General features: G+C 67.6%; 1 protein-coding gene across 7 annotated transcripts; it reads left to right on the top strand.

The window, feature by feature from the left end:
• The first annotated feature begins 742 nt into the window (after positions 1 to 742).
• CCDC154 (coiled-coil domain containing 154) lies at positions 743 to 8,913 on the top strand. Of its 7 annotated transcripts, XM_070460377.1 has the most exons (18): positions 746 to 1,250; positions 1,360 to 1,469; positions 1,566 to 1,782; positions 1,871 to 2,060; positions 2,199 to 2,383; positions 2,571 to 2,729; positions 3,115 to 3,238; positions 4,705 to 4,806; positions 4,881 to 5,009; positions 5,357 to 5,478; positions 5,770 to 5,896; positions 5,975 to 6,112; positions 6,979 to 7,098; positions 7,170 to 7,246; positions 7,613 to 7,730; positions 8,120 to 8,206; positions 8,471 to 8,658; positions 8,766 to 8,913. In XM_070460377.1, the coding sequence occupies exons 2-18, from the start codon at positions 1,460 to 1,462 to the stop codon at positions 8,893 to 8,895; spliced, it is 2,223 nt and encodes a 740-aa protein (XP_070316478.1). In that variant the 5' UTR covers positions 746 to 1,250; positions 1,360 to 1,459; the 3' UTR covers positions 8,896 to 8,913. The 7 variants fall into 7 exon arrangements, 6 of the variants coding, with proteins under 6 accessions (XP_070316482.1, XP_070316478.1, XP_070316477.1 ...); XM_070460376.1 differs by having other exon boundaries at positions 746 to 1,469; XM_070460379.1 differs by having other exon boundaries at positions 748 to 1,469; positions 2,199 to 2,245.
• The last annotated feature ends 94 nt before the right edge of the window (positions 8,914 to 9,007 follow it).

Raw genomic sequence — 9,007 nt, 5'->3', positions numbered from 1 at the left:
CCAGCGGGGACTCCTCTTGAGTGGGGGATGCAGGTGAGGGGCTCAGAGACCGCTGGATGGGGAAGTGTCTGGGGCCACCCTATGCCCCAGGGAGGGTGGGCCCCGGCCACCACATCCTCGTCCACGTTGGCTCTTGGGAACATCACAGAGCCCTTGGAGAAGGCGGTCTTCCCTCCTGCCTCCTGACCACGGCCCCGCTCCCCACACATGGGGGCCCCTAGGCCATGGCTGCTCGGTCAGGGTGCCGCCCCTCAGTGCCACCCTGTCCCTCACCTGCCGGCCTCCAGGGTGTGTGATGTGGCCGCAGGGTGTCGGGCTCCCTGGGGAGGGGTCCCCTTTGACACAGACACCTTGTCACAGGGAAGCCCCCGATCCCTCGTGGGCAGGTCTGGCAACAGTGGGAGGGGGACCACCTGGGTGGTGTGAGGGGCCCCGAGTGTCCACACGGGCCTGAAGCCTGATGCGGCACCCCCAGCACCGGGTTGCAGGCCGAGGCGCGAGGAGAGCGCGGGCACCGCCCCACCGCCGGGCGTTGACGTCGAGTGAGGGGCCGGGGGCCTGTTAGTTATCCCCTTAGAGCAGGCTGCAGGTTCACTCGGCCTGCCCTTCCTCGCGGGGCTGCGCCTCCCCTACGGCCGCGCCCTCCGGGTGGCCTGCCCCGACCCCACCCCATTGCCCCCGTTGCCCCCTGCCTGGCCGCCCACCTGTGCTCGGTATGGCCCCGGCCTCCAGCCTACCCGCTTGGGCTCCCTGGCCAGAGGGTGGGTGATCGCTTCCAGGCCACCCTTCCCACCAGGCTAGGGGCTCCCGGGCTGACCCAGCGGCCGGCAGCCACTCCCCCGACTGGCAGAGGGGCGTCCCCTCAGGGCCGTCCAAGAGTGGGCAGTTTGGGCAGCCTCACTGGGACAGGGAAGCTGAGGGCTCGGGTTCCACTGGCAGTTGGGCCGTGAAGTCAGGAGGTTCTGCTGAGGAGAAGGTTCCGGCAGAGCCCTGCTGCCCTCCAACCTTGGTTTTGTCCCGGAAGGAGGGATGTGAGGTCAGGGCAGCCTCTTTGCGCCCCACGTGCTCCCCCAACCCCAGAGCTTCCGGCTCTGACTCCCCACCGTCCCCCCACCACCCTTCACCCCCACGCCCGGGGCCGACTCTGGGCCGCTGTGGGGCGCGAGGCCCAGGCCTCCTGGCAGCAGGCCGACAACAAGTGGGCTGCAGATGAAGCTCTGAGTTGCGGCTGGAGCTGGGGGGACCCCCAGGTGAGAGCTTCTGTGCCCCGTGAGACCCCCAGGTCCCCTCACAGCCCAGGCTGCCCTTGGGCTGGCAGGCACCGTCCCGCTCTTGCTGTCCAGCGCTGTGTGTCCTCAGGTGGGGCCTGGACCTCTCTGAGCCTGAGCTTCCTGTGTGGACGGCGAGAGCCGAGCCCTCCCTGGGCCCTCGGTGAGCCCTTCCTGTGTGGCCCAGCGGGATGAGCCATGGTGAGCACAGTGGGTGCCTGCGGCAGGGTCTGGGGTCCATCTGGGAGCAACTCCCCCGTCAGCCCCAAAGGCGAACCCCAAGCTACCTTCTCATAGAGCGGACAGACAGCAGCCCCTCATCCGAGGCCTCACCGCCCTCCCAGCTGAGCACCATCGCCCCGGAGGACCTGGGGCTCCTGGAGGAAGAGTTGGCCAGCCCTGAGTCCCTGAGCCCAGAGGAGGTCTCGGAGAAGGATGCGTGCAGCCACCTGCCGTCCGATGCATCCAACCCAGAGCAGGGCACCCCGAAGCACTGGAAGCAGCTGAAGAAGTGGTGAGCCTCTGGGGCAGGTGGGGGAGCCTCACAGTCAGGACTGCTGCCCCACACAGACAGCCGACTCAGCCTGCTCCTCGCCCTGCAGGGTGGCTGGCCTGCAGGCCGAGGTGGCGTCCCTGCGGGGACACAGGGCCCGCTGCGATCATGCCACGCTGAGCCTGCTGCGGGAGCTGCTGCAGGTGCGGGCCTGCCTGCAGCTGCAGGACGCACAGCTGAAGAGGCTGCAGCTGGAGGCGCGGCAGGCGGTTTCAGCCCCCGAGAAGGAAGCCGTCCAGGTGGGGCGTGTCCCGAGGCCTGGGGGCAGCGCCTCCCTGGATCCTGAGCCCCACTCAGCCCAGTCCCAACACCCCGACAACCCCCGGGGTCCAGCTCCGAGGCACCTGCTGCACTCAGCCCACATCTCTGCCTCACAGCTCCCTGGCCCACAGCAGCAGAATCAGATGCAGGCTCTGGACAAGAGGTACCACCCCCCGTACCCCCCACTCACGGAGCAGGCCTGGGGGAGGAAGAGGGGCTTTGGGGAAGCAGCCACTGATGCCTGGCCAGCGCTGGCCCCAGCCCCGGGCTTTGGTTCCCTCCAACGTGGCGTCTTGCTCAGGTTAGCAAATCCGCCCGCAGCTCCACTCGAGAAGGCCTGGTTGCTAGAGCCCGGGAGCCCCGGAGCCCGGGAAGGGGGCTGAGGCTTGGCCAGGCCCCCACCCCGAAGGCTGCCCAGCCTGCTCCTGGCTGCCAGGAGGGGGTGGGTGGGCCCCAGGCTCCAGGCAGAGGTGCCTCTTATGTGCCAGGCTGGTGGAAGTCCGGGAGGCCCTGACCCAGATCCGGAGGAAGCAGGCGCTCCAGGACTCCGAGCGGAAGGGCGCTGAGCAGGAGACTAGCCTCAGGTGGGCCCCTCGGGAGGCGGTCTCTGGACCTGACGAGTGGCCGTGGGGGCGTCCCATGGCACGGTAGGCGTCCCCCCTGCCCTGGGTGTCAACCTGCTGGTTGACTGGAGACCTCAGAACCCCTGTGGGCCCTCTGTGGGGAAAAGACACTCGAGCCCGGGGTCCCCACACCTCCCCTCCCCCGTCATCACACTCAGAAGGAGCCCAGCTCTCACCATCCCGGGGTGGGGGCACTGGGGGGACACGTACTGGGCTTCTGTTCTCTTGAGAGCATTTACACCGGCGGGGTTGGACCCCCTGCTATGCCAGCCCTTGGATCAGTCTCTGCCCCGTGGATACAGGCTCAGGCCTGAGAAGGACTTGGTGTCCAGGCCCCTGCAGCATCCCTGGGGCCCCCCAAGTCCCTCCGGCCTGCTGGGCTGCAGTCATCTGCAGCCATTGCCCCCAGGCTGTCCGAGCTGACCGGGAAGCTGAAGCAGGAGGAGCAGGACCGCGAGGTGGCCTGCGGGGCCCTGCAGAAGAGCCAGGAGGAGGCGGGCCAGAAGCTGGACCACCAGGTGGCCAGGATGCAGGTACCTGGGAGGCCCAGGCCCAGCCCAGGCGTCTGAGCAGCCGATGAGCTGCCAGTGAGCTGGTCCACGCCGGACCCCTCCCAGCCGGCGTCTCCTCTGTTGGCGGGCTCTTCCTTTCCCCAGCTCTTTTTTGGTTCTGTCCATGTGTTTGGACCTGGGCCAACCCCCAAGACCTATGCTGTCCACCATGGTGGCGACTGGCCACGGGTGTCTCTGTATGTCGGCCCCTTGGTCACAAGAGCCAGGTCACCATGCCCTGTGGCTGCCTGTGGCCGGCACCTACCGCTATGGCCGTGAGATGGAGCACATCCTTCCCCACAGAAAGTCCATCACGAGCGCCTCCCCGTCCCGAGGGACCAACCCCTGGACCAGGAAACAGAAGCTCATACCCTGAGGCCCTTCCCCACGCTCCACCCCCACACGTGGACATGCATATCCTGGAGGGCCCGCTGCTGGGCCAATGCACGTGGCCTAGAAGGTGAAGCTGGGGCCGTGCGCCTCTGGCCCAGCCTCTGCAGCTTGCAAATAGAGACCAGGCCCCACGCCACATCCCCAGCTGCTGCCCGCATAGCTCAGCTGCCCCGCTGCCTGCCACCCCGCCGCAGCCCTGTGGGAAGGCGGTGTGCCGGCCCCATCAAGAGGCAGGTGCTCCAGGCAGCGTCGGGGCCCAGGGTTCCCCACCCCCGGCTGACCCGCTGCTCCCCCAGTGCACCCCGGGGCACTGAGTGGGCTCCTTGGCCTGTGGTCATCTGTCTACTGTTGCCCATGGCTGCTCTGGCGCGGGAGCAACGAAGCTGGACGGTTGTGACAGAGACCCTGGGCCCATTGACCCAACCGTCTGCCTCCTGGTTCTTTACAGAAGCAGCCGAGCCTGGCTCTGGGTCAGCCTGCATGGGGCGGGGAGGCCCGTGTGGGCTCAGGGCACACCTGCCCTGGACTGGGGGTGGCCCTCCCGGCCTTAAAGGAGAGGGTGCTTCGTGCCTGTGGGCATGTGAGGGGGGGCACTGGGCAGAGCTGCACCCAGATCCCTGGCGAGGCAGGAAGGGAGCAATGGAGGGAGAAAGAGAAGGGCCTCCTCCCTGGGCCCGGGGATGAGGGCAGGCAGTGTGCGAGCGAACGTGTGTGTGTACACATGTTTGCATGTGTGCTCCTGTGCTCAAACGGACACCAAGGTCCTGGCAGGGGTGGGATCGGTGGCTGGTCTGCCGTGTCCCTTGGCCTGGGGGTCTGGGGGTTACTGTGGGTACCATGTTTGTCCTGGGCCCCCTCATAGCCCTTGGGGACCAGAGCCCCACCTGCCTGCCTGCCGTCCTCTGGAGGGTGTGACAGGCCTGGCCCTGCAGGTGCAGGGACCAGGGCTGCCTCTGAAAGAGAAGGATGGGCAGAGCACAGCATGGCAATGGGGGCGAGGGGGCAGGCGTAGGGGATGCCTACGGCCATGGCAACCGCGTGGACCCCACCTGCAGGCCCAGATGACCAAGCTCGGGGAGGAGATGAGCCTCCGCTTCCTCAAGAGGGAGGCCAGGCTGTGTGGCTTCCTGCAGAAGAGCTTCCTGGCCCTGGAGAAGGTGGGCGCCTGAGGGGGGAGCGGGGGGCGGCTGCGCTCCCCACGCCCCGGGCTCATGGCTACTGGCCACTGCAGAGGATGAAGGCCTCGGAGAGTGCACGGCTGCGGGCGGAGAGCGCCCTGCGGGAGGAGCTGGAGGGCAGGTGGCAGCAGCTGCAGGAGCTGGACACGGAGCGTGTGCGGGCCCAGCAGGGCCAGTGCCAGGTGGGGAGGGGCGGTGCCAGGGGAGGGGCAGTGCCAGGTGGGGGAGGGGCAGGGCTGGGGGAGGGGCGGTGCCAGGTGGGGGAGGGGCAGGGCTGGGGGAGGGGCGGTGCCAGGTGGGGGAGGGGTGGTGCCAGGTGGGGAGGGGCAGTGCCGGGTGGGGCAGGGGCGGTACTGGGTGGGGGGCAGTGCTAGGCAAGGGGGTGGGGACGTTGCCAGGCAGCAGGGAGGCGCAGGCCCAGGTGGGGGGACAGGCAGTACCGGGTGGGTGGTAGGGAGGCCAGGTGGGAGGCACAGTGCGTGCAGGCCCTGGGGGGGCAGTGTGCCAGGCCCCCTCCGCCCGGCCGCAGGAGGAGTGCCACCTCCTGGAGCAGTGCCGGGGCCTGGACAAGGCCGTGGTCCAGCTGACTGAGTTCGTGCAGCAGAACCAGGTGTCGCTCAACCGCGTCCTGCTGGCCGAGCAGAAGGCCTGGTGGGTGTCTGAATGGGCCCTTGGGTGGGGCGGGTGTCCTCCTAGCACGGTGCCCCAGGGCAGAGGGGCAGCCTTGTAGTGGGGGCTCCCCTCAACACCCCGGCCTGTCCCTTGCAGGGTGCTCTGAGTGGTGGTGGACACAGCCCAGTTTAGTGGCCCCTGGGATGACACCCATCATCTCGTCCCTGGGGCCTCCTGGAAGGCTCAGAAGCCAGTGGCCCTGGTCCAGTGCCCAGGCTGGGGGCCAGCCTTGGCTGAGGGTCAGTCTCTCTCAGTGGCACCCACCCCCAGGGATGCCAAGGGGCAGTTGGAGGACAGCCGGGCTGGGGAGCTGGCCACCTACCTGCAGGAGAACCTAGAGGCCATGCAGCTGGCCGGGGAGCTGGCCCAGCAGGAGACACACGGCGCCCTGGAGCTGGTGAGGCGGCCGGGCGGGGGGCAGGCTCACAGGGTCCCCCTTCGGGGCAGATGGCACACTCAGCCCCGCCCCCCGCAGCTCCGAGAGAAGAGCCAGGCCCTGGAGGTGTCCGTGGCCGAGCTGGTCAGGCAGGTGAAGGACCTGAGTGACCACTTCCTGGCCCTGAGCTGGCGGCTGGACCTGCAGGAGCATACACTGAGCATGCGGCTGCGGGAGGCAAGTGTCCCAGACAGGAGGGGCCCCGCCGCCCTGGCTGCACGGGCCCCGGGCTCCGAGCCCACAGTCTCCACAGAGCGGCCAGCGCAGCAGCCTCCTCCCTGGGGTTCTCCGTCTTCTTTCTCTAACAGCTTTATTGAGGTTCAGGGCACAGGCTGCACAGTCCAGCTTTTCAGAGCGTGTGATTCCGTGGTTCTTTGTGCATTCAGAGCTGTATGAGCACTACCACGGTCACTTCTAGAACCTTTCCTTCCCCTGCGAAGGACCCCCATGTGTCCGCAGACACTCCCCCTCCCCAGCCCCGGGCAAGCACTGATCTGCTTCTGTCTGTGGATCTGCCTGCTCTGGACGTTTCACATAAATGGGACCGAACACCCTGTGGCCTCTGTGAGTGCCTCTCACTGAGCATCAATGTCCTAGGTCCATCCGTGCTATGTGTCAGCATGTGCCTCCTTTTCTCGGCTGACATCTCACCATGGACGCACCACAGCTTGTCCATCTGTCAGCAGATGGACCACTGAGCTGCTGCTCTTTGATGCCCTCAGTCCTGCTGTGAACACGTGTGCACATGTGAACACCCGTTGGCAGTGGGGCGGGCTGCCTGTTTTCAGTCCCTGTCTGCACAAGCTCGTGGGCTGCTGGAGCAGGGAGCCGGGTCTGGCCATGTTAGGGGTGTGCTCTGCGCAAGCTGGGGCCCTGCCCGGAGTTCCGGGCCTGCCGTGGGCCAGACCAGGCTGTGTCCAGTCAGTGTGGACCTGCGCAGACCTGAGGCGGGTGCTCATGCCCTCTGGGAGCTCTGCTGTGTGGGGGCGACCATGTCCGTCCGTCCCCCCGTGCCCCACCGCTCACTGGTGCCCCCCCCCCAGACACAGAATGAGTGGGAAGCCGCAGAGCAGCGGTGGCGGCAAGGCCTGATATGCTGTCGAGAGGAGGCGGAGACGCACCTGCGAGAGGTGCAGGAGCGACTGGACCGCCTGCCCCAGCAGGTGGGTGAGGGCCGGGTGGCCTCCCCTCCTGCCGTGCCCGCCCTGAGCTGCCCGCCCACTCCACGTTTCAGATAGAGGCAGTCACTGACAAGTGTGTGCTTCACAAGAGCGACTCGGACTGCAAGATCTCTGCCGAGGCCACAGCCAGGTGAGGCCCGGCTCCCACACAGCCGGCAGGGCCTTCAGGGCAGGGCTTCCCCCCCCCACCCCAAGCAGGGCACAGTCGTCTTAGCACCACCTGTGGCCTCCCGGGCCTCCTGACGGTGGGCATTCTCCCCAAGTCCCCGCCCCTGTGGCTGTCCTGAGCCCTCCCTATCCCCACCTGGCCCAGCTTTGGGCTTGGGTCCTGCTGGGGGCTGCCGTCCCCCTGTCACCTCCTGGGGACCCCCCAGGGCCCACCGGAGGGGCGGCAAGGCTGAGCGCCCCTGCCCTGCCCAGGGCCTCCTCCCCCTGCCGCCCTGCATGCCCCCGCAGGCCCTCTCAGAGCCCAGCAGCCCCGCCTCTGTGCCCGCAGAGAGCTGGCGGTCGAGGCCGTGAGGCAGGAGCTGGCTGCCCTGCTGTCCTCCGTGCAGCTGCTCAGAGAGGGCAACCCCGGGCGCAAGATTGCCGAGATCCAGGGCAAGCTGGCCACGGTACCCTGGGCTGGCACACTTGGTGGGGGCAGGGGCTACGCAGACTTCCCCCTACCAGGGAGGCTCAGATCCAGGATGCCGCCTGGCGGGTGGAGGCAAGGCTCATGGAACCAGGCATCCTGCTGCTGGCTCTGCACCCCTCGGCCTCTGAGAGTGCCAGTGGGGGCTCCCACGTGGACTCCCGGGTGCTGGGGCACGTCCACGGTCACACGGGAGAGAGCGGCCCTGAATCCCGCCTTGTCACTGGGCAGAGTGATGCTCCCGGCTCCCACCCAGGGGCCAGGACCCTCTCATGGGAGAGTGCCTCCTGCGCCGAATGGCTGGGGTGGGGCCGCCCCTGGGGCTGCAGACTCCCTGCGTCCGTGCCCACGAATGGGGGCCATGTTTAGTTTCAGAACCAAATGATGAAACTGGAGACAAGCATCCAGGACAACAAGACCATCCAGAATCTTAAGTTTAATACAGAAACCAAGCTGGTGAGAGGTGGCCCCCGAGCTGGGCGCTCCCGCCCCCCAGGCCTGCAGGGGGCCACCCATGCTTTCCTCTGTGTGGAGCCTGACGCCCTGCTGCCCTTGCCACCCCCAGCCCAGCCACCCCCTAGCTCTCCTTTCTGCACAGTCGTCTGTCTATGTGCGTGTCTGGCCCAAGCCGCGTTTCCCGGCAGATAAGGCCCGGGTTTGTCCAGAGGCAGATAATCCCCACTGGCGGCCCCTCGTCTAGTCCAACTCCCATGTCCACAGCGCGCGGAGGCGATGGCCACCCTGCAGGAGAGCGTGCTGCGCCTGTGGAGTGAGGAGGGCCCCTGGGCCCCGACGCTGGGCAGCAGGAGGGGCCCCATGTCCCTGGGGCGGCAGCAGCTCTTTGTCAAGGAGGTGGCCCCCGACGACGTGGTCCCTGTGAACCGCTGGGGCGTGTATCAGGCCGTGAGGTGGGCAGCGGGAGTCGCCTTCCAGAGCGCCTTCAGGTCTGGGTTCAGGGGAGGCCGCAGGGCAGGGGATGGAGGTGGGCCCCGGGCCTGAGCCGTGTCTTGGGCAGGTGGCTACAGTGGAAGGCGGTTCTCATGAATCTGACATCCCAGCAGACGCCCAGCAGTGCGGCCCAGGAGAAGCCCCTCGGCCAGAAGCCTGCCCGCCAACTCTCATCCCTGCCCGTTCCCCAGAAATAAATGTGCCCGCCCCATTCCTGTCGGAGTCCAGAGTTCCCTCCCAGGGGCGGTCAGGAGGCCCTGAGCAGAGAAATCACCAAGAGGGTCTTTCCAAGACTTCCAGAACCCCTGT

Source organism: Odocoileus virginianus, chromosome 33 (genome assembly GCF_023699985.2).
Source record: "Odocoileus virginianus isolate 20LAN1187 ecotype Illinois chromosome 33, Ovbor_1.2, whole genome shotgun sequence".
Taxonomy (NCBI): Eukaryota; Metazoa; Chordata; class Mammalia; order Artiodactyla; family Cervidae; genus Odocoileus; species Odocoileus virginianus.
This window is presented reverse-complemented; position numbering and strand designations above follow the sequence as displayed.

Excerpts from the sequence above, each read along its gene's own strand:
- CCDC154 (XM_070460377.1), top strand. Across the intron at positions 4,807-4,880 it reads GCTTCCTGGCCCTGGAGAAG|AGGATGAAGGCCTCGGAGAG; the intron begins GTGGGCGCCTGA and ends TGGCCACTGCAG. Across the intron at positions 5,479-5,769 it reads CTGGCCGAGCAGAAGGCCTG|GGATGCCAAGGGGCAGTTGG; the intron begins GTGGGTGTCTGA and ends ACCCACCCCCAG.